The sequence below is a fragment of the Catharus ustulatus genome, chromosome 4 (assembly GCF_009819885.2).
Source record: "Catharus ustulatus isolate bCatUst1 chromosome 4, bCatUst1.pri.v2, whole genome shotgun sequence".
NCBI classification, from domain to species: domain Eukaryota; kingdom Metazoa; phylum Chordata; class Aves; order Passeriformes; family Turdidae; genus Catharus; species Catharus ustulatus.
The window spans coordinates 62,366,136-62,390,804 of NC_046224.1; the positions used below are offsets into that span (position 1 = coordinate 62,366,136).

At 40.3% G+C, this 24,669-nt stretch overlaps 1 protein-coding gene across 1 annotated transcript in view; it reads right to left on the reverse strand.

Moving 5' to 3' along the window:
- LOC116995813 (von Willebrand factor-like) overlaps positions 1-24,669 on the reverse strand; it is a 120,754-nt gene that overhangs the window by 46,303 nt on the left and 49,782 nt on the right. Inside the window, exons 20-30 of the mRNA XM_033058812.1 lie at positions 21,422-21,560; positions 19,810-19,944; positions 16,462-16,611; positions 15,710-15,850; positions 14,002-14,121; positions 12,808-12,964; positions 12,107-12,265; positions 11,056-11,191; positions 6,617-7,959; positions 5,738-5,857; positions 4,470-4,613 (exon numbers count right to left, since the gene is read on the reverse strand). Of these exons, the coding sequence (XP_032914703.1) occupies positions 4,470-4,613; positions 5,738-5,857; positions 6,617-7,959; positions 11,056-11,191; positions 12,107-12,265; positions 12,808-12,964; positions 14,002-14,121; positions 15,710-15,850; positions 16,462-16,611; positions 19,810-19,944; positions 21,422-21,560 (2,744 nt within the window). The remainder of the gene's footprint in view (positions 1-4,469; positions 4,614-5,737; positions 5,858-6,616; positions 7,960-11,055; positions 11,192-12,106; positions 12,266-12,807; positions 12,965-14,001; positions 14,122-15,709; positions 15,851-16,461; positions 16,612-19,809; positions 19,945-21,421; positions 21,561-24,669) is intronic.

Below are 24,669 nucleotides of genomic sequence, written 5' to 3' on the forward strand. Positions count from 1 at the left end.
CCATCTCACCACGGACGAAAATACCAAATCCCTCAGAGGTCACAATAAAAACTATTCACTGCTAAAAGCAACCAACTTGAACATTTTCATACTGTGAGACTGCAACACAACAGGAACCTGACATTTTCATACCAGTAAAGGCAATATAAGTATTTACACTGAATTAAACAACACCATGCACAAGGCTTAATTGAGACTGGAAATAGTGTTCATGAAAACATAAAGACAATCCAGAATGGTTTGGGTTGGAAGGGACCTTAGAGATTATCCAGTTCCAGTTTCCCTGTCATGGGCAGGAACACATTCCTCTAGCCCAGGTTATTTCCAGCCATTTTAGCCCTTTCCTCAGCCCTCCAAAGGTGGTGAGCCCCCAGCACCCTTCCAGCTCAGTCAGCAGGGTATGACTGCCACTCATTGGGCATGCCCAGGGAAAAAAATGAAAATAAATGAAGAGAGAAAACAAAACCCCAACTGAACCATAGAAGATACTTTAGAAAGGACAGACCAATCATTTCAAGCACAGAAACGCATCTTCTCCCCATCCTTCAGGATGGAATAATCATTAAATGGAATAATGGAATAATCATTAAATTATTTATTATTAAATTATTCCAGTAAATGGAATAATCATTAAATAATGACTATGAACATTTGATGTCACAATTTTGAAAGTCAGAACTGGCTTTTTAAGAACCTTTTCCTGGTTGATTTGACACCTGATGGATTTTAAAGTTAGACTTGTATTCTGAAGTAACAACTCAGAATGGTTCACACAGAGGTTCCTGCAAGGACTGCAAGTTGATTCAATGGACACAAACACGCTTTAAGGACAAAAGACAATCTGTTGAATAGGGTTGGAGGTGTTTACTAGGAGTCTACAGGGATTCTGCCTTATTGAATAGTTTCATTAATGATTTGGGTGGAAGAGTTAAAATGTGCAAAAAGGCATGTTAATCTGAATCACAAATATTGAATTGGGAGCAATCATGGACATCATGGAATTAACTGAATGAGCACAAGGTGCCCAAGAAATATTTGAAATATATCCAAGAAATAAAAACGAAGATTCATCCCAGAATTAGCCAATGTGGAACACACAGACATTGAATGCTTTGGTGAATACCTCAGGGAAAGCAAAACCTTCCTAAGAGCAACCTTTGCAATTATTTTTTTAATTTTGTCTGATACAAGGAAATGCAAAGCCCCTTGAGGGTTTGTGGAGTTGTGACAGTGGGGGGAATCCAATTAGATGGAGGTTCCTGCTGGGAACTTGTGAATCTGCGCCTTAAGTGGTCTCAGTGGTTTCTCTAACATTTCTGCAACGTTTTGACCAAAAATAGTACAAAAAAAAAAGCAGAGATCTCAATCAGCCACAAGTCCTGAAAGCTGCCTGGGAAAGAAACAAAAAAGGAATGGTTCCTCAGAACCTGAAGTGATACAGAAGCAGCCAACACTGTCTGATGATGGGTATTCCAGACTCCAACTATTTAATCAAGGACCTGTCTGACCAGGAACAACTCCCACCATGATAATCCTAGAATCATAAGATCGCAGAACGGTTTGGGTTGGAAGGGACCTTAAAGATCATCTCACTCCAACCCCCCTGCCATGGACCAGGTTCAAAATCCTGAAATTGTATCTTTGTATCAGGATCTTCACTTGGCACTGAATTGGGATTTTTCACCGAAAATAGAAGATTATTTTAATCCTGAAACAAATCAGCTATTGAAAGTTGATCCCACAGTGCTTTAAGTGGTCAGTTCTTTGTACATGAATATTGATATTTTGGCATTAAGACACGTTGATTGACATGTGCTGAACTTTTCATGAGCAGCCCAAACCTGTCAGTCCAACACCACTGAATGGAACAGTCCCTAAAAAACTCTCCTCTGCATTTCTCTTACTCTTAGGTTTGCAATGAACCCAGACTTCCCACCAGGAGCTCATTTAACCCACAAACATTCAGTTGAAAGTCTCTGTCAGTGGGTGGGAGCCCTCCAATTAGGACAGGTGCTGGCCTTGGGTGATGTGGGGCAAGATTTTGGAAAGTCAGTATAGAGTGCATCATTTGGGGAGAGATATGAAAAGTGCTATGGGGGGCCTTTGCTTCCAAAACCACAGGTGAGGTTTAGAAGACAGACATGCTTTCTTAATCCTGACAGCAAAGCTGAATGCTGCTAATCAAACATGTTAATAGTGATGGAAAGTTGGAGGAAAAATACAAATTTAAGATTTTTTTTTTTTTCTGGGTGAGGTGGAGGGGTGAGGGGAAATATTTCTTTCCCTAAAAATGCTTTTATACAGCTGAGCCACATAGAACATACTTCCTCTAAATTTTGAGGCTGAGGCAGGAAAATGTCAGCCTAAATGAACAACTTTTACTAGGGCTATAAGGAAGCAAAATAATGTTTTTATAAAGTGTTAAGCAGTATTTACTGTAGGGATTGCTCAATCTGCTCCCTGTGACTCTCCTAAACACCCACAAATGCTGAACAGAGACACATTTACGTGATCCTCAGTTCTCTTGCACACATCACTTTAGTGTTTAGCTAGTTTCCTTCTTTTTTTTCTTTTTTTTCCAGTTGTTTCTTATGTGAAGTTGTACATGATTTCATGATGTCTGAATAGCCCCAGAGCTGCTTCCTGATAGGTTACTTGAGCCAAAATTTGCCTGATGTTATTGAATGGCCCCGCTGCACAAGCATGGGAAAGATTTGTGGTATAGGCTGCTCTTTCTATGCCCTCACATACTCAGTAGTTTTTCATTATTTCTTACAACTAAAATATCTCTCTCCCGGAGTTTCTTTATGGTAAAATTATGGCAAAATGATGCAGGAAAGGGAATGCTTTCTACAGTAAGATTTTTGCAGTGGCAGCAACAGTTGCCCTCTGCACATAGAGCTTTGTGGATTAAAATAGCACAATTTGGATCAAGATGGAATAAAGATATCACTGAATTGTTCTTCTACCACAGGACAGTCAGTGCAAATAAAATAAACAGCTCTGATCTGATAGCAGTGATATTTTTTAATTGGTAAATTCAGATCAAGCAAAGGGTAGAAAAGATTTCCTAAGAAAATGCAGCATCCAGACTGGGCCATCTACACTTGTCAAGCTCCCAGTGCATTTCCAGAGGCCCAGGCACAGACAGAAGGGCCTGAGTGACCATGCACTTCCCAGGAATGCTGTCTCCTACACAGCCAGCCATTCACACACATCACAAGGAGCAGGACAGCACCGCAGTGACTTATTTTCATTACTTCATTTGGGAGGAACTACTTCTACTCTATTCCACTTTGGTTCATTATACCACATCCCTGATCACAGCCTCTGAGCCTTTTCCGAGGAGACATAAACAAATCACTAACGAGGATGTCATGTGGCTGCCTCTCCCATTTCATCTCCCAAAGGCCGTGTTTGCTCTGTTTATCCTGCAGTTCCGTGTGGCTTTCTCTACACATTACATGGAAGGCTTCACAAAACTTATCTATTTGTATGCAACAATTCATCCCACAACGAGCCTATAGAAGTCTCATCAGCCATCTGGTATTTTTATTTCTCCAGGCTGAGAAAGCAATCAGAGCTAATCCTCCTGCGAACTATGGAAGTCAGGTTTTACTTCGCACTTTTCTGTACAAATAACTCTTTATAGTCCAAAGACACCAAAAATCTGTGTATTCCTCAATTCTTATAGGATCCTGATGCTAGGTGGCTGCCAGAGTAAATGTGGTCCCAATCCAAAAAAACAAAATTTGCAGGGTATCTGGTGAAAGATGCTGGAGGAGAATCATTTTTTTGCCAAACCCTGCAATTGATATTTGTGTGTGCACCAAGCTTCCACAGACCCAGTGGAAAATCCCTGATGTTCTAGCACATGAAAACTGAAGTGGACCTGTCTGCCTGTAAGAGAAGATGGCATTTCACAAGTAACTCTTCAGCTGAGGTGTTGCCTTATGCAATCCTTGTTCCTGGTTCCCTGGCACCATCCCCAGTCTTGTGCCAGCCCAAGTCCCTGTGGAACCAGCATGACAACTTGGATGAACACAGAATGTAACTTCTTTTGCTATTTTTCAACCAGATGGGTTACACTGGCTCAGCACAAACATCTGGCAAGGACAGCTCCTGAATTTAGCATGAGCAGCTCTGCTCCTAAATGTCTAATCAACTAACCAGCACTGAAAGGTCAATGATCAAAGTCCTTACATCTTAATTATACTTTGCTTGCTTGAAAGATAATACTGAGCATCACTTCAAGGCTTCTTTCCAAAATACATTAAAGACAAACCATAAAATGTGTTACCTATAAGTACATTTTAATAGAGAAAATTGAACCATAACAAGAGGTTGAACCTTAACAAGAAGTGCCACCACAATGGCATAAATTGGTGCTTGTAGCCAGCCTGTATTTAGCATTCCTTGGGGGTTTGTTCCCCCCTTTTTTAAACACCAATATTCACAAAATTACTCACCCAGTCTGGTAGGACCTTGCTCCCTTTGTTGAATGGATTGCACCATCTCTACAAGCCTATCAGTCTCCTGAGGCATGTTCCATGAAATTTCTATATTATTTTCCCTGGCATACTGGAGAACCGACACATGAATTGAAGAATTGCCTGAAGCAGAAAATAAACACTTTAGGCAGTGCATGTGAATGTCTTAAAAAAAAATCTAAAGAAGACATTGACATTGTGATTTACATTAGGCACAACTAGAAAGTGGTTTTCCATCAGAGTGTGAAAAGATCAAAACTGAACTATTCCCTGGTGAAAAAAAAAATGCAAGTATACTGCTGGAAACAGTTGTTTTTCTATCAGGAGTCAGTATGCAGTATTTTAGCCCAAATCAATATGACAGTAACTGGAGAATTTCATTTTATTGATCTCCATTCAGTATTATTCCTTTTCCATTTTAAAATTGTCTAAACATCTCCCTCTTTTTTAGCATGCACCCTGTTTTGCACAAGCAGTAGATTGAGACCTCATCTGTCAGATGGGCCAAGCCCCCTGGATCATTTCATTCCCAATTCCCTCTCTCCCACAGCACTGAAGTGATGTGCATGGAACAAAGTGAATCCAGGGAGCTTGACCTGTAAAGGGGAATAAAGTGAAATTCCAAATTATGCTGCTCTCTGACACACTGATTATACATTATGTAAGAAGTACAAATAAAACTGCTAACAGAGCATTTATATAGATAGTTAAAAAATACCAGATTTCCAAAATTGAACCGGGCAATACGTTGCTTATAGAGATTGGTTGTACTTCTCTTCATGACCTCCTACTGAAGATATTTATGAATAGAGCACAATGATTCTTTATCAATGTTTTGTAAAATATGTATGAACAGTACCAATAACAGCAGTTGCTCCATACAAATGGTTTAATGCTGGATCAAAAGAACATAATTCTGATTTTTAAAAAAAATCTGTGTTTGTTAAATACTGTTGGGAAAACACAGGATCCTGTGTAGCCCCTGGCATGCAGATGGACTTGGTACAACCCACACAATGTCTTGAACTGCTCCCTGTGCCCCATGATCCCTTCACATACGTGCAGGATATACAGTGTCAGCCATCCCACATGCGTCAGTAAATAAACATTGAGCAGTCAGTGTTTAGAGGGATTGGAATGAGTAAAATTAAGAATTGGAAAACCTCCACTGAGAAGCTGGTTTGTCCTCTACAAGTAAAAGAATCCAAAACATCTTTCTGTGTCTGAGCTGAAAGGCAGATACATACCAACCACAACACTTCCAATAAATGCCTGGACAAAGTTTTTCATTTCCTCAAACTCTGATGCTCCAACATTGGAGCTTCCATCCAGAAGAAACATGATGTCCATGGGTTTGTTGCACAACTCTGAGGGTGAGAGTGGGAGGGGAAAAAAGTTATTTTATATATAATAACCAAAAATAACATCTGCTAATGTGGTAGGAGAAGAAAGGGTAGAATCAGTTGCATTTTGGGAAAACAAAGCAGAATAATGACCAGTTGAAACAACAAGTGATGCCCCTTTAATGAAAGCCTTGAGATTCATATCCAGTGGAGTACATGGATATTTCAATTCCTACTTTTCTACTGAATCTGTTTTACTCTCAGGGGACTAAAACAAAAACCAACAGCAGATGACAACAAGAAAAAAAAAAAAACCAATCCAAACCAACAAAACAAAAATGAACAAAAAAAACACAGAATACCCTCCTCACCCCGAAGCAAACAAAAGGAAAAAAAAGTATGTGAAAAACCCAATAATATCTCTTCACAAAAGAGGAAATCTAATTTTACATTATTCTAAGCAGAGAAGAAAAACTATAAAGATAGGAGAATATTTTTCTTCTGGTACTATCCAACCTGGATGAAAGCTGCTGTACTTTGCTGACAAAAGGACACAAGGATTTTGAGCCTACAGAAAACAGACTGCAAGGGCTGGGGTCAGTTCTGCTGGACTGGGGCAGCATCCTCAGCCCTCAGGGAAGATAAACAGTCCTTGCTTGGCTTACAGCAGCACAACACTAAACCAGATAAGGGAACCCTCCAAATTCCAGTGATACACAGGATAAATGGAGGAGACCTGACAGACAAAAGATGAAATCACACAGAAAATTCACCCAATCTTACCTGTGATTTCGGTCCAAAATCTCGTCCTATGAGAACAGCATGTCTGCAGCACTAATTCAGGTGCCTCTTCAATAAGTCTGTTGTAACTATTCAAGATAATTGGGTCATTAGGATGACTGATCTTTCTGAGCTCTTGGATGTTGGCACTGGGGGTTATTCCTATGGGAATAACATTTATGCTCCTGGGAGGTCGTGTGATAACATCAGTGGAAGGACTGGATGACACCATATATACCAAGTGAGGAACATCTTGCCTGCCCCCATTCACTGATGCAAATGTGTGTTTGGAAATATAATCGAGGGCATTGCCAGTGTTGGTAGCCCTTCCTCCCTGGTAGGGTATACTCCTCACTTTCTCAATAATTTGTTCCTTTGACTGTGTTTCCCTAAAGGAATACTCCAGACTGACAGTCTCTGAATACTGCATGACTGTAATGTGAATATTTTCCTGTCCCACGTTCATTCCTGTAACCACCTTCTCAATGAACCTCTTGACTTTATTGAAGTTTTCCTCCCCAACTTTGTTGGAGCCTTCCACAATAAAAGCAATATCCAGCCTGTTGGGACGGGACTTTTCTGAAAGAGATGGTGGGGCTGTGAGTACCGAAGGGGGAAATAAGACACTGGATATGGTTGGAGCAGATGTAGCAGGCAACAGAAGACTTTCTTCAGGTCCAAGATCACACAGATGATCAATGAGGAAATCTTTATTATCCATGAGCTCCAATACATTGCTCACTATGAGGGCTCTGCTACCTGGAAACGCCTTTGCTATGAAGTTGACTTGGCCCACATCGACATGTGGCTTAATCCCCACGGGTACTACTGTGATATCTCTATTCTTCAAAAACACAAACGAGTCACGGATTTTTTTGGTAGGCCTGCTTGCTAAAAATAACACTGCAATTTTGGCAGCGTTGGTCCTTTCTGTTTTTCCAAACACATGCATTGCAGTAAATTTAAAGACTTCAAAGACAGATGCTTCTTCATCACCTGTGTATATTATGTTCTGGACAATTCTTCTCATCTGGGATTTTGTTTTGACATCCTTAAGGTGAAGATAGACAGTGGGACCCTTCCTATACACCAGAACTGACACTCGGATCTTTTTCTGGGAGATGTGGAGTTTTTTCATCACGCCAATTATGAAAGTCTTCAGCTGTTCAAAGTCCTCCTCTGAGAGTTTATTGGAGCCATCGATCAGGAAGGCCAAGTCCATCATCTTGCTACATGAGTATGCACTGGGTGGTAGCTCAATGTCCTCCTCTGGAATAGGTGTTGTCAGAGTTAGGGTCTCCATGGGCTCACAGGCCACACAAGTTAAGTTCTTCCCTTCACAAAGACTACAAAAAATCATCAAATCAGAAAAACATCAAATTTAAGTGTAAAAGGCAATGCTTGTAACAAGTCATCCACACTTTATAATACAAAGAATGCCAATACAAAATCAAACATCTCAAAACCACAATGAAACCAAAACACGATGTGAATAATTTCTTTTCCCCCCTCACCCCAATTCCCCACAACTTCCCACATGGCAGTGAACACCTAAATCCCCTATGTTAATGGATGTTTGTTCAGATCCAGGAAACATGACCAGCTACGGTGTGTTTGTCAGAGGAAACTCCTTGGGATAGTCTTTGACAGAAGGGATAAATCTGTGTCTGGAAACTCTTTGGGAACCACTGATGTTCAGCAGTACATCAACCTACAGGCCACTGGTGGACTGAACTGGTTGATCTGGTTTGCTTCACAAGGAACCAAAACATGAGGCAAACTGCAGGCAGCTAACACCAAGTAAAATCCTAGAGTAGGAGAGATGTTTTACATCTGATATGACTCAGCAAGCTATGTGCAGGGCCTTACTGAAATTAACAATCTTTTTTCTACCTCTAAAGTGCTCTACATTCCTGGTGGTATTTTTTTTCCTGGTTTCATTTTGGTTTGGATACAGCTTTGACTCATGTTCATCCTCCACTGTTTCTTATGTCTCTTTTACCTTCCTATTATTTACCATAATTTCTTTTTCAATCCAGTTTCTCATATTAAATGCTTTATTTCAACCATAGATGTAATCTCTTTTTAGTCCTATGTCTTCCCTCACCATTTCCACTCATCCCATTAGTGCATTTTTCCCTTTCCATCTCAGCTCCCAATTTTCTTTCCCTCCCCTATCTGCCTTCTCCACTATTCATCCTTCTGCACCACCATGAGCTTTTTCACCTCTGTCACCCTCTACCTTTTATGAAGTAATTTATAATTCATCCATCTTTAGCAAGGCTTTAACACTTCTGCCTCTCTAAAGCCTGGTTGCATGTTTCCCTTTACTTCCTAGAATCACAGAGGGATTTGGGCTGGAAGTGTATGTAGTCCAACTCTCCTGCAATGAGGAGGGACATCTTCAACTAGGTCATGTTGCTCAGAGCCATGTCCAGCCTGATCTTAAATATTTCCAGGGATGGGACATCCACCACCTCTCTGGGCCACCTGTGCCAGTGTTTTACCAACCCCTTTGTAAAAAACATCTCTCTCATAGCTCATATAAATTGAACATTTTTCAGCTTAAGAACATCACCTCTTGTTCTGCCCCAACTGCTCCTACTAAAAACTTTGTACCCATCTTCCTCACAGGCTGAAGCACTGAAAGGTCACAATAAGATCTCCCCAGAGCCTTCTCCATCCTGAACAATCCCATCTCTCTCTGTCTTTCCTCACAGGAGAGGTGTTCCAGCCCTCTGACCAGCTTCACTTCTCAGAGAAAAGAACGTGACTGCTCTCAGGCACAGGGTGGAACAGAACCAGTCCATATATTCTTCTCCTTGTCGTACTGGACAGTCCAAGGAACAGAGTAGGAAAAGGTCACAAAAGAGCAACCAGGAAAAAACGCTTGATTTCACTGCCAGAGAAAATCCAGGATGTACAAACTACATGAGTCAATACTGGAAGAAGGTGCCATTTTCCAGGAAAATAACTTCACTTTACGAGTGGCACCTTTGTTTAAAGTTCTCTTCATTTAAGTGTTACATTCTTTTCAAGCTCATTTTAGCATCTTCCTAATTGCAGAATGCACAGCTACTTTTGGCATTAACATACAGCAACAAAAGATTTATTATTCTAATCCTAATATGAACGAGACTCTTCCAGTTTCCAATTTCCTTTGGATGTTTGCTATGAAATTCATTTTTGTCCAATATTTTCTATTGTTTGTACAGATGGTGTAGGCATCTAAATTAGGTGACAGCTATGCAAAAGGATGTTTCCCTAGTGAGGTAAGTTTTCCTAATGTTCTGAAATCTTTTGTGAGCAGCAGCCAGTGTATCAACATTTAAGATAAATTATTATTAAGAATTACAAAAATTAGAGAACAGAGACTCATTTAAGAAGACTCTTTTCTGACCTTTTGGTGGAATTCAGAGCTCTTCACGTATATTGTTAAAAAGTATGTATTTAATTGTTCAGCCTAACAGTCTCATGTCCTGGGTTTATAGCTCAGTTGCACACTAGCCCTGGCTAGAGATCAGGAATTTTAAGTTTGTAGCCATTCTGAGCTTCTGTGAGGTTCAGAGCACTTGGAGCTAAGGTGTTAGTCTGATCTAATAGCTGCTGCAGTTTTACAACTCAGTTTCCATTAAATCTGATCAATTTACAAGTTGGAAAACACAGCATTATAAGTCATTAGTGAAAATAGCCATCCAATGTCCAGCTATCCAGAGAATGACAAATTTTCATAATTCATGGCATTATAAGTCACTATTGAAAATATCCATGGTACAGACATCCAGAGAATGACAAATTTTCATAACATGCCATGGGGCATTAAACAAAATGCAAACAGTGTCTGCTGCATTGCAGCTGAAGGCCCTCATCCTGCCTGGTGCACAGCATCACAATCCCTGCCATTCATTTAATTCCTATTTGGAAACTCCTGTATGCAGGATCAGACCATGGGTATCACCTCAATATCTCACGGAAATTGGTTTTCCAGTAATGGGACACAATTCCAACTGCTAATAATCTCAGTAAGTTCTAGACTGAGTGCACATTCAGACTTTGCTCTACAGACAGGAATTTTTTACTGCTGGCAGAAGGAAGTAGTCTGACAGCTTTACTGATGTTGAATCACACATTGCACAAAAAGAAGTGGAACATCTGAAGCCATTAGGGCCACCTACACATGGGAAAAGGCCTTTTTTTGAAAGGAATTTATGGATTTCACTTGCAATTCAATTGACATCTTATAATCCCTATTACTGTCACTGAAAAACTTCAGCTCTGGGTTCTCTGTGAAGGGATATTGACATAAAAGATGGTTTCCAAGCTTCTTTTTGAGTGGTATATTCAAAGTTACATCTATAAACTCATTCATGAGGATGTACTTCATCCCTGACCATTCATCCTACACAAGAGGGATGATGATTCCCTGCACAACCCCATCATACCAAGATTGGCAGTGCTGTGGATCATCTCTGTTCAAAATTACTCTCCTTCCATGTGGGATCCTGTCACCTCCAACTGTACACACAGGACAGTCTTCTAGAGCAACACAATCCAGGGACAGCTCATCAAGTATTTTCCCTGTTTCAAAACAGCAGAGCAGTGTAAAGATGTCAGTTATCATGAACTGTAAAACTAATCATGGGGTTAAAAACAAAACAGTGCTTCTGAGGTGGGCTCAAACCTCCTGAGTAATCTGCTTGGTGCTGCAGCCACTGCCAACTTGACAGAGAGAAGTATCTTTTTCCCTCATAATGGCTTTTATTTAGATATTGAAAGCACCAAACCCAGTGTATAGCCTTCAAAAGCCAGAAGGTAAATGTATCTTTAGAACAAAGCATGGAAGATGTCAGGGTATTGGTAACATCACAGGAAAATGGCATTTTCCATTTCACGTGTATAATATTTATTTCTCCCCCTAACCTCTACCTTGTTCTGATCAGAAATACTGGGGCCCAAAATAGTTACTTGGGGTCTTTAAATGCCTTCTGCTCCCTTCTTCTCTTTTTTCTCTCTGTCCCATATTTCCTGTATTTTTTTCCTTTCCCTTTTCTACAAGGTTGTTGGAATAGTTTAGCTGGAAGCTCATGGGAAGATGCCAGCTGGGCACTCTTAGGAGCATCTTGGAGGCAATAAGCAGGTGAAGGCAATGGGTTTCACTGCTGTAGCTACTCTGAAGCAGAGCGTTTTATCAATTTCCAGCACAAATTCATACTCTACTTTAACCACAGAGTCAACAATCTCTGTTCCCACACATCCCCTAATCCTCCAGTCTCATCAAGCTGTTCCCATCCTCTCTCATCCTTGCTGGCACGGGGTCATCCTGCTCTTCTGGCACCACTTCATGCCCTCCACACACTGTGCCCATTTCACAAACCCAAACTGAGATGCCCAACCACCTCCCTCCTCAGGCAGTAAGGAATTGTGGTAAAAACACATCAGTGAACCTGTGAAGAAGAAAAAAGGCTGTTTAAATAAATCAAAAGATGGACTTACCTGCAGGGCAGTGTACGTGGCACCCTTCCACACACTGCAGAGGACACTCCAAAGCCTGGGAGTGTTGGCATGTGACAGGACAAGCAGGTCCACAGCTGTTATATCTCCATTCACACTGATAATCTAATTCCTTTTTATTCAGGTCCTCACAGCTTTGTGCTATGCAAGACAGAATCAGAGGCAAAAAAAGAAAAAATTCAAACCAGAGTGTATATCCACCATGCCTCTCAGAATTATGGCACCAAACATTATACAAAGTGAACCACACACATCTAGAAAGATTTCCACTTTTAAATAAAGATTTTTTTTTTTACTGCATTATTGTTGGACTACAATCAGGGCAGGCCACCTCTTCACACTAACATCGTTTTTCACACAATTAAACACTTGCTCTAGACCAGAAATTCTTAGGTTTGATAACAGCAAGAGCAACACAACCCCAAACCATAAATTAACGCACGTTAGATACATATTACTGAAACTATTTCTTCCTCTAGATTTGTACCACAGGCTATTACATCCCCTAATTGATGGAATGCCAGAAATAGAACAGGGGGTGGGAGTGTCAGAGAGAGCTGCTAGCCCAGTCCCATTAACATGAAATTCTCTGGGTGTCAGCGGCAGCAGAGCTAAATCTGACCAGCCTGGGCCAAAACCTGGCAGGTTTTCAGCCAGCCCTGCCTGAGGTTTTGTGTACTTACGGCACAGAGTGGGCGACCTCCAGTGAACAGTCACCCCTTTCTGCGCGCAGGCGTGCGCGTAGGCAGCGATGGTGTCGCAGAAACACGCGCAGTCCCCGACAGACTCGCAGGCACAAGTGTCATACAGGCAAATGTCAACGTAGGGATCTGGATTCACCTACAGGAGAGAAGAAACACAGGGCACAGGACTTGGAGTCCCTTCATCTCCTTCCTGTACACACCGTTAATCTCCAGATGGTTTGGCTGCTCCACTTGTCAAGGGTCAAGGTGCCACATAAATCAGCGCAAATTATGTCAGCAAAACTGAAGTTTGAGATCACTTAATATTTTTAAGTCTTGTCCTCATCCCTCTCGTGCAGCAGCTTGGGTATAACACAGTCTGAATGGCATTGCATTGGCTCAGCTCCCCCTTCCCTCAAATCTCAGCTCTTAGGTTCCACTTTGTGGGAAATAGGAAAGGTATAAAACTCTCAGAAAACTGTGTGAAAGCAAATCTCAGGATGGAGAAATGCAAGAAAGTTAAAGATACAAGATCAAGAAACAATAAAACCATGAGCTGTGTAGAGACCGACCTCAGGAAAATATGTTAAGCAAGATAGTAGAAATATGTAAGCTTAATAATAAACCTTTATCCATTGGTTTTAAGCTATTATAAGCAAATATTGTTCAAAGCAAGATGTACATGCAGCTTTATTAACTGGCTTAAGCAAACACTTGTCAGCTTTTCACATTATGCTATTGGCTAAAAAGCTTTTAAAAAACCACATTACTAAGAGAACTTTGCTGTTGTAAGCAGCTGAAGCTGTTTCCATCTCCCATGCTTGGCTGTGTAAAATAAGATTGATGATTATGATGGAATGAAAGCTTTAAGACAGCCGCTCCAGTAGTCCCATCCTGTTGTTTGTGTATATATATGTACATACAAGAAAAAAATTACAAATATTCCACAACACACTTCATGTGCAGTCTCTGGACTATACAGTAAAATTTCCCTTGGGAAAGTTACTTCACAGCTTAAGAGGTGCATTTTCCCATAAAGCATCAGCTACAGGACAAGGTGAGAGATGAGACCAGCCAGCCTCCACCAAATGCTATGTGCTGTCAGCACCAGCACACCTTTTCCCTCAGCTGTAATCGTTGCCAGCACAGACCATGCAGCATTGAAGAATGCGACACACGTGACCCAATACTTACCAATTTTGTGCATTCTTCAAAGATACTTCCATACAAAATGCTGCAGGATGTTTCTACCATCACCTGCTTCGCTACGTTTCCATTACACAGTGGAGTCATCAAAGTCTGTTCCAGGTTGGGCTTAATATTGTGAGAGACAAGGAGAGGTTATATTAGTCTTGTCTTTAGGACCTTGGGACTTTTCAAATTGAAGAAAGAGACTCACTAGCAAAGGAAATTGTTTGAGTAAAGTTTCAACCTGTTGTACAACACACACAGATCCTGTTGCAGCAGAGCAGATCACCTCCTCGATTTTCTCCAGCTCTTACTTGTACCCTGAAGTTTTAACTCGGGCATTTAGATGACAGGAAGACCCACTGTACCAAACACCAATCCTGACAAATGATCATCCATAATTCCTCAGAAGGTCCATGAGACTAAAAATATTATCATATTTCAGCAAACAATACCCGAGGCTGCTGCTGAATAGAAATAGCTCAGTAATTTTCCCTCCTCCCATCTAATTTATCTAAGAACAAGGAGCACCAGTATTGATACAGAATTTAACACAGCAACACCCTGCAGGTCCTGTCCTGTGCCCATCACACTGAAATGAGAGGCTGCTCCTTCTCAGCCTAACCCTGTGGCTTCACTCCTCAGTACTGCAAATTTTCGCTGCACTTCAACCAAGTCAAATGAACAAAAAGTGACATTCAGCAAGGTAATATTGTGGCTATGTCACACTTGCACATAACTAGCAACTAACCCAGAAGACTTCCTATGATCAAGAGTAAAGGCTTCAGTGTATTTTTCTGTTAATTTAAATCTTGTAAGAGAAGATCTTAAAAAAGCTTTTTCCACCCACCTGCCCATGATTACTTGGACAAATTTTCAAGGAAAAAAAAAGCATCAGCTGAATGAAATGTTTTGTTTTACAAACGTCAAAACAAGTTGTTTTCAAGGTGTTTCCTTGCACATTTCATTTGGAAATACTTTGGGCTTTATTTGTCAGCTACATACAAATTTATTATTCAATTTTATTCTTTCAAAACTCTGTATTTGGAAAATAGGAAATAGACTCTTATGTGTAATATAATTAGTACCTCAAGAGATTTCCAGCACTAGGACATAGATAACACTTTCAGAAAGCAGCTACCCTCCCAAAATTCACATGCAATGGTAGAGAGCAATAAGGCAATAGGCAATAACTCCCATCACCTCCTGTATCCTGCTTTTTCCGTTCAAGTCTTCCCAACCTGAAAATAAAAACTGAATGCTCTTTGTTAAAAAAAAAAAAAAAGAGAATACAGAAATAAATTAACCTGTGCATTCCATGGGCAAAGATTTGGGATACAGAAATTTGAATAGGGAAAAATGCAATTTTTATCTAAACTCCTCTGACTGAAAATTACAGCTTTTTTTAAAGATTAAACTCTAAAATGAGATTTCCAGTGACAGCTGGATTTCAAGCATCTGGGCTGGATAACTGTAGGAACAGTCTCTACCATACGAATTGGCTATTTTAACCTTCCTCTGAAGCCAGGCAGCCCAGAAGCTTTACATAAGCTAATTGACCTTTTACCAGATTTAAAGAAATAATATTATTTGGCAAAAACATGGGGGAAGGAGTTAATTTCTACTTAATTTTAATCCTTTCAAAGCTCTTTGTCCACTCTTCAGTGATACTGTGATCCACACTAATTAATTTTCACAGTTCATTGACAATCACCTTTTCAACATCAGCACACTGGGGATTAACTTTCCAAGAATTCCCAAAGTCAACTGGATCTATTTCAAGATGCTCATTGCTGCTGATCAAATCATTGTTTTGGATTCCATCAAAATTTCCACACAGACCACACACTTGATCCTTGCAGGGAAAGAAACACAGAAAGCATTAATCTTACATCTGTAGACGAGCTTAGGGTTTTGTTAAGAAGTCTTTACCCTGGTGCTTTAATGCCATGAGGTTTAAAAACTGAATTACCTGTGGCCTTGCCAAGGCCACTAAAACAGACACAGTCTCTCCCAGAGAATGTGCACCTCCCATTCCCACCCTACTTTGCTGAAAGCAGGACCCTGCTCTCCCCCAAGGACTTCAGAAAGCAGGACTGCTCTAATCAGCAATCAGTGTTTGGAATGTGTCCTTACAATCCCATTTTATTTTTGGAGATCACTGCCCTATCACCATCACCAGTAAATTTGGATCCTTGTGCTGCTCTTCTTGAATGCAGTGGAAATCACGCAAGGCATGGTTATTCTGAGACCCCACAGCACCCATCCTTTCTGACCTAACTCATCTCCAATGACCCAGGATTTGGTCCAAACAACAGCCAAACAACAACCCCTCAATTTTTGAACAAGTGCCTAATACTCAGTGAAAATCTGCATTTAAAAAATATGTATATAAAAAGCTACTCCCCAGGGACAGGTTAAGTGCATTCCTTAGTGAGAATAAGAAGTGAGGCAAAAACCACTTACTTTGAAATTGCCTTTTAAGATAATGGAGACTCCCATGGCCAGGTCCCAGGTCACAGTGATGCCTTTGCCCAGTAAAATGATGTAATAACGGCCAGACTTGATGACATCTAAATTATCATTTTCACCCCTAGGAGGTACCCTGATGTTCACCTGAATGAGTAAAACACATGGTGCTATCAGCAATGTCTCTAATTTAAGATAAGTGATTTTCCCAGTGGGACATGCTAACAGGTGCTTCCAATCATGCTGTTCCCCAGAGAGTTTCCATACACCATCCCAAGCTCCAGAGAAAACCAGAAATTGGGGATACAAGTACAGTATTTCAACCTCATCCCATTTCCAGTGTCTTTGAATGTGGTCCCAGGGTATAACACACAGATGTCGACATATGAAGCAGGGCTGATAAAGAGAGGGTATACTCAACGAATTACCAGTTGGTCACTGGCTCACTGAATAATTACATGTTGGTTTGGGCTTTTTTTATTTCAGCTTTTCATGAAACTTAACAATTCTGTCCTTCTGGTTCCAGTGTAATGAGAACTGGGAGGATCACACATATCAGTGGCCTCTGATAGACCAGTCTTATTCTGGAGTCAGGAAAGACTTTCTTCCCTGCCAACTACACCAACAGGAAAAATCCACAGAGACTCCTTTCAGTGTCTATAATTTCTTCCATCACCTTCCCTTCTCCTGTGTGCTTCTTTCTTTTTCCATCTGGCTACAAATTCACTGCCTCCAGCTACCAAGAATTTAAGAGATTAATTTAAAATGCTCTCTTTCATACCACAATCCCCTTTCAATGGGAACTCTAATAGGAATATTAACCACATTTGGAAGGAAAATTGTGGCATGGTTCATACTTTAGGCACCATTAATGCATTAACTGCTTAGTTCTGGAAGAAGCAGATGAAAATTTTCGAGCAGTAACAAATAGCAATTAATGTAAGGGAGAAAGAAGAGCCCAGAAAGCATTTACCCATTCCCCTACTTTGAGGGCCAAATATTTCCTTAACCCACTATTCTTTCTTGATTAATTCAATAAAAGCCCAGAAATTCAATTCTTTTCATCTCTGAGTTATTGTCAGAAACATTTATTCCAGAGAATATAGTTTAAATCTTTCATGGATTTCCTAAAGAAGATCTTCAATGACTTTAGGGAATATATGAGATATTTTAGGTACTGAAAGCTTTTTAACTTTTTCCTATGCCCAACATATTTCTACACAGTACAGTCACTCGACCACTTAAAATTCTAGAACAGTCTTTGTCTTTCCAAATTCAGAAGGTTCCAAAAAACAGAAGAGGACAAAGTTGAGCTGGGAGGTTGACCTAAATTACAGAATTTTTATGTTTATGGAGGCTTTTTGCCCAACCATGAAGTCATAAACTTTTGACCTTGCAAACTTGCAGATTTGTTTCAGAAAAGCAAAAATTATTCAATTTTTTTAAAATGTCAGCCAGAACTGTAACATGTCAATTAAACCCCCATTTACCAGCAGCAGTAGAAGCTGCTCTCAAAACATACCATCTTAAAACAATTTAAATTTGAAACATTTTAATGGCCAAAAAAATACCTGATTCTTCTGCTTGCTTCTAAGGATTCTTGGGGAAAAAAGAGTGCAGAAAGTCATAACTGAATAAGAATTTGCCTAAGAGTCTACATATCAGTTGGTTTTCCTTAGTGCCTCTTTTGGTTGCTGTTATTTCTAAGCAAACCTGTTCTAGATACTAGAAAAACTCTCTGGAAAGACAACTAAAAATTCACTCAGAATCATGTGGACAGTGTTGTAATACAGAGATAAGTCTTACAATGACAGACTCTCTCAGGAACCAAACACTCTCTGATGCTGGTGCTGCTGGATTCCTAAATCACCTGCTGTTTTCTTCTGGCCCTTTCTTATGTATCCAAATGAAACCACAGCTTTTCTGAAAATCTGTCACCTAAAGAAGCTTCCAGACAAAGTCCAGCAGGGATGGAATGATCCCTGCACTGCTATTCACCCTCACCCAATCCAGGGACTCTCTAGCAGTAGTAGTAAATAATTGGACAACCAATACGTCTTGTGTTCATTCCTGGAGCAGCCAAAAGCCTGCATGGATCCTGTGCTGTCAAGGTGCACTACACAGACACCTTTAATAAATGTTTTTATGTTCCTGCCAAGGCTCAGTGGCAATTTGCAGGCAATTGCAAACCTGGCACAGCTTTGTCTGTTAACCCAAAACAAAACGTAGAGTGGTTTCACATTTCACTGGGAACATTCTTGCAAATCTCTGGTCCAGATGCCAGCTCAGAACAAAGGGCTTGTGAAAAAGGCAGCAAGTGAAGCAATAATCCACTGCAGCCCTGCAATGGTTGAGCTCACAGGCAGTGTGAATTGTTACAGGGCTCAAGGCAAAGGGCTGAACTCTGCTCTCTGGAAAGCTCATTTCCTGCTGGGAAGGGACATGGAGGGTAGAAGTGCTTCTTGGTCAATTCTTACATTTTTGTTAGTAGCAAAAGGGAAGAAAAAGAAGAATAGAGCCAGGTGGATGATCCATCCAGCAATTTAACAGGGCAAAGGACAGCTGACATTTCAGTATCAACTTGTTTGAGCAGTGATTCTTTTCTTTTTTGTGCATGTGGGCTCAGTCCTTCAGATTGCTCAATTAGCTCTGATGTTTTACTAGCCACAGGTCAGTCATTTCTTAGCCCTTCCTTGAAATCAAATTGCTGGAAACAGGTTTTGACAAACCATGTTTAGAAAGGATTTGGGGTGCTCAATAGAAGGATATGGAGCTGTTGGAATGAGTCCAGAGGAGGCCACCAAGGTGATCAGAGGGCTGGAGCACCTCTGTTGTGAAAATAGACTGAAAAAGTGGGAATAGTTCGGCCTGGAAAAAAAGAAGAGAAGGCTCCAGGGAGATCTTATTGTGGTCTTGCAGTAGCTAAAGGGGCACAAAAGATGGAGAGAGACTCTTGGCAAGGGCCAGGAGTGACAGGACAAGGGGCAATGGCTTCACTCTGACAGAGGGCAGGGTTGGATTGGATATTGGGGAGGAATTGTTCCCTGTGAGGGTGCTGAGGCCCTGGCATAGGTTGCCCAGAGCTGGAAGCGCAGAACTGGGTAATCTTTCAGGTCCCTTCCAACACAACCATTCTATGATTGTCTGAGAGAAACTGATTGGCATCAAGCAGAAATACCAAAATAGTATTATACCTCTGGAAGCAAAATGGATAAATATAATCCTGCTAATTTGTTCATTTATGATCAAGAACTCCTGAGTGTGAGGTCATTCATGCCTCAGCTTATTGAGCAACCTGAAATTCTTTTCCTAAAAAAATAGGAAGGAAAGAGAAAGAGTACATACATTTCCATTAAACAGCTCTATTTCTCCTCCTGCATACATAATGATAACCCTTTTGGCGCACTTCCGTCCTGTGAAGCCACAACCTTCATTTGAAACGAGGATCTGGAATGTTCCAGAGTTACCCTGGCAGAAATCCTATCAGATAAAAAAAAAAAAAAATCAATGAGTCAGTAATGCAGATTATTTGAAAAACCACATACAGATAAAACACAGAAAAAAAAGAAGCCTTAAACAACACTGTGTAATCTGTGGTCAATAGGCTATAAATTGGTATGCCAACTGTTCCCATGCTCATTTAGTTTATGCTTAGCACTGATATTCGTGTGTTCCATCCCTTAAAGGGTGAGGCACACTCTGCCAGTGACACACACATGCATAATTTAGAGAGTATTTTTTGGCAGGGAGAACCCACAATGTTCCAGTATGTGTGATATTTAAAGATGCATGATGGGCACGGGGCCTATGTGAATACACAGACAGAAGAAAATAAATACATTAAGTTAAGTCCAATGTTTCTGAGATCCTTGGAGAGTTCATATTACATTTATATGAGCACTCATATCTCTCTGGTCTTTTAGATTTTATTTTTTGGTTGTGTTCATTTTTTTCAGTACACACCTTTTAAGCTCTCTGTGTCTGTCATTTAAGAGATCTAAATTCCATTTTAAGCAGTTTTGTACTAGCATATAGTATTGCTGCCTGTAAGGCCCTTACACAAAGTTCTCTTCAGTGGCAAAGCAATTGCTCCTCAAACATATAATCCACCTAGCATCAAGGTGAAGCATATTTCAAAGACCTAGGCAGAGGCAGGTTATCACAGGTTCCTCCCTAAGGAGAACTGCAAGGAGACTGTGCCTCCTGAGGACTCTTTGGGGGAAATAGTAGCCCACCCAAGAAACACATCACACTGTAACTGCAGAACATTGTTGTTACCAATCAGCAGTGAATCCATCTAGTTTTAGACCAAATTTTCAGATAAATCCTTGTTTGCACAGGCATTTCTAAATACGTGATAATTTGCATGTAGATGACCCTTTATCTTAGCTAACTCTAAATTCTAGCTGCTTCCACAAATCAAAAGTTGGTTTAAGCGTGCTCTGCCTTTATCCCCCTCTCCTCTTGCTGTGAGGAAAATGTCAGGGGATTTCAGGTAGGTGGTGCATGGAACAAGACAGGGACCATGCTGAAGGGAATGGGCAGAGCCTGTGCTCTGGGTGCATTTAGAGAAGGTTTGCTGAGCATTCCTTCCCTCACTCAGCCAGAGAGCAAGCTACCACTACAGGATGAAGAGAAAAAGAGGAAAACATTGATTTTATGGATAGCCACAATTCCATTTTGGAGAGAGATTCAGACAGCTCTGCTCTGTACCAAGGTACTCTCATAAGGTTCAAGATGGCCAGCTGGACATGTGACAGCCTGATTTTTATAGAACACAATGCACTCTTCAAAATTCTCAAAACATCTCTGAAGATATTAATAAGCTCTATTCTTCTCTACTATACATCTGGCTTAGTAATTAGAAATAGTTAACTGTGATTTATCCAAACAGTGGGTTTCTCACCTGGTGTGAAACTCTCTTTATATGATCATTAGACATTGGACATGCTCTTACCTGAGCTAACACATATTGGCAGTCTCCTGGAAACTTGTATTTCAATCCATCAAATGTCAAGTAATGAGCTGTACCAATAACAGTGCAGGTGCCATCACACAGCTTTTTGGTGCACTCCCACTTCCTCCCCTGGCACACGCTGTAACAGAAAAGGGGACTGTGACAGTTGTCCTTATTTCAATGTAAATAACAAGCAAGAGAATGCAAAGTGCTTCAGGCAAAGTGAAAGTGCCACAGTCTCTGCCTCCAGGAGCTCTCTACCACCAGATGAGAGTCTCTCATTAACATAAATCAGCATCTGTTAGCAGTGGGTGCATAAATCCAAATAGTGCATTAAGATTAAATGAATATGGGATTTTTCTCACTGTTTCTTACTAGCTGTGTAGAACTCTGCATGGTTTGAATTTCCCTGTTACAAAATAGGTCAGGACAGAGTCTGCTGGAATATTCTTTTATGCTAGAATTTTATATAGGATATGCTGCTTTGCTCCAACTACCCTTTCAGCAAAACAGAGCATCCATCACTCTTTCCCTTTTCCAGAGGTATCCTGAAGAACCACAACATCACTACAGAAGCTGTAAATATGAAAGGGAACTTTTGCTTGACATCCACAGGTTTTTGATCAGTGAAATAAATTGATTTGATAACTAGCAAAAGACTGAGAAAATAAAATCAAAAATCAGTGGAGAGTTAGAATACCATTTGACACAATTTCTAATAATAATTTAATAATTAAAAAGCAAGATGTTGCTGGAGGTTGGCAAAACATTCATCTACTAAATGATCCATGAATGTAGATGAACATCATCACTGCCTCAGGAATTTTCTAATCAAGCCCTGTGAGGGCAGGAAAAGAGGAATTTTATCCATACTTTACAGACATAAAAACTCAGAGATAAAAATCCTGAAGTACTTTCCCAAAATCAAATTGCTACCCAAAGGAAAAACCAGGCACTGAACTGAGTTCTCTAATAATGCTTTAACCTGAGCATAGATATTATTTAATCTTTTTTATTCTTTTTACAATAAAAATATTGTGCAAAACACTTTCTTGAAAGAATGAAATTTCAGTAACATGAAACCTCTTGCCCCCTCTCCTCTATAATTCTCTGCTAACAGTTAGACAAGAGCAAGATTTTATAAATATGAGCATGGACAGATTATAAGGGACGTGGGGTGGTTAAATTCAGATTAGTAAATTTCTGCTGTGCACTGTTGCACAAATGTGACTCCAAAGTTTTCATTGAGCTCCACAATGAATTCCCAGTACATTGCATAACAGAAGGTTTGCCACTGGCTTAGGCTTGGAGACATTCCGTTGTTCATGAATTAGGGTCTCCCATATGTCAAGTCAGATGGAAATGCCAAATCTGACACCTCTGGCTCATATATTGCCTTTGCAGGTGTTCACATCTGGCTAAGAACAAGTGAGAATGAGAACTCCTGCAACAGCAGTACAAAAAGAAAAAAAAACAAAAGAAAAGGAAGATCTCGATCTCCAAAATGCAGACTCTCAATCCTTATTAATTCTCAAAGCAATAGTAATTTCCTATATCACTTTCTAAATGACATTTGACTTGATATTTGCTGAGAACTATCAGGAAACTTTTCAAAGTCACATAGTTCAAAAAAGCCCTAGTGACATTTTTGAAGGGACCTTGTTTCCAATTTTACTTTCACATTCATGAAAAACTGAAAATTTGAGGAAGAACTTTTTATCAATGAAAAAAAAAGTCTGATTTCTAACATTTCCTTGACCCAGATATTGAAGGAAAATCTATGCATTTGTGGAAATATAATTTACAATGGTATAGCCAGAATTAAGTGGGCAGTTACAAGAATGAAACAACATGGTTATGACTACTTTAAGATCAAAGATCGCAAGAATAATTGAAAATAAAAAGGTTGATCATGGTTATTGTGAGAAATCTTGCAAATTTCTTAACACTGAGGAGTTTCATGCTGTACTCTTGTTTCAGCAAAATTTTCATGGTGCATGTTTTTCAGCTGAGGCACTTTTACCTAAATGCAATGTAAGCAGGTTATAGAATATATATCTAGACAAAAACCATCAATTTCTCCTCCATCTTTTTCCTTTCAAGCCAATTTTTCCACAGGTTTAATTACAGTACATTGATTCACAGTGTTGTATGTAGCTGCAAAGTAATGAAATGAAACAAAACACTGGGAGGTGAATATTTCCACATGAAACCTTCATCCAAGGTTAATTTAACAATAATTAGGAGCAGTCCCACTAGCTAAAAATGCAAAACTTGAAATCACTGTCATTCAAAGAGCAGTGTACCTAAAAAAAAATCAAGCCTGGGACTCTCCAGTGGTGCTGACTCTCTGACCCAACTCTATCCAGTCATAGAGAGGATGACAAACATTGCTCCAGGGGCTGCCACAGAGCTGGGCAGGAACATTTAGAATGCACAACAGGTTCTCAAGTCTGAGTTCAAAACACCCCCAGAATTTTCACACTGCTGCTGACTGAATGTCCTACACCCTGGACTCTTGGAGCTCTGAAGGAAAGAGCTATCATTCCCCCACATACACATGGAAAACAAAGCACCGCCAGTCCAGCCAACGTGCTGTGCAGGAAAATGGCCCACTGTACTTTACCAAAGCCCTGCTGAGGGCTTCCCTCCATGCAGATTGAGCAGCCCAGAACTCCCCTTTGGACCTATAAATCCTTTTCTAGCAACCAAGCAGGATAATGGTGATAGACACAGACCACTTACTCTTCTCTTCTTACAAAGTACCAGTTTCCCATCTATTTTCATCATTTTTAATATATCAATGGATAGAGCACTCATTTAAGATATAAGAGGTTGACCCTGTCTCTTCCTAATTCTTTATCACATGCCTGAAGAGCTCCTCTCATAGCTGGTGCATCACAGCCCTTCTGGCAGAAAAGGGCTGATTTAAAGGGCCCCAGAGAGCCAACAAAAAGGGAGACACAACAGCAAAGCTCTCTTCCTCCCACCCCAAAGCACAGAGGTCCTTGCAAAATCCACTATCTAGTGCCTACAAAGGAGTGGCACAGACACACAACAATTTGTAGGGAACAAGGTAGAGACATTGCAAGGAATTGTATTGGATCTTTATGCAACATGCAAAGGGAATGTGCTGTCTGTGCAATTACTGTGCTGGAAAAACTATCTTTCTATAAGAGAGATCTGTAAAGCAAACAATATTTGGTTATCAGAAACAAAGCCCCTTAAAAAGAAAAAAACACCCAGTG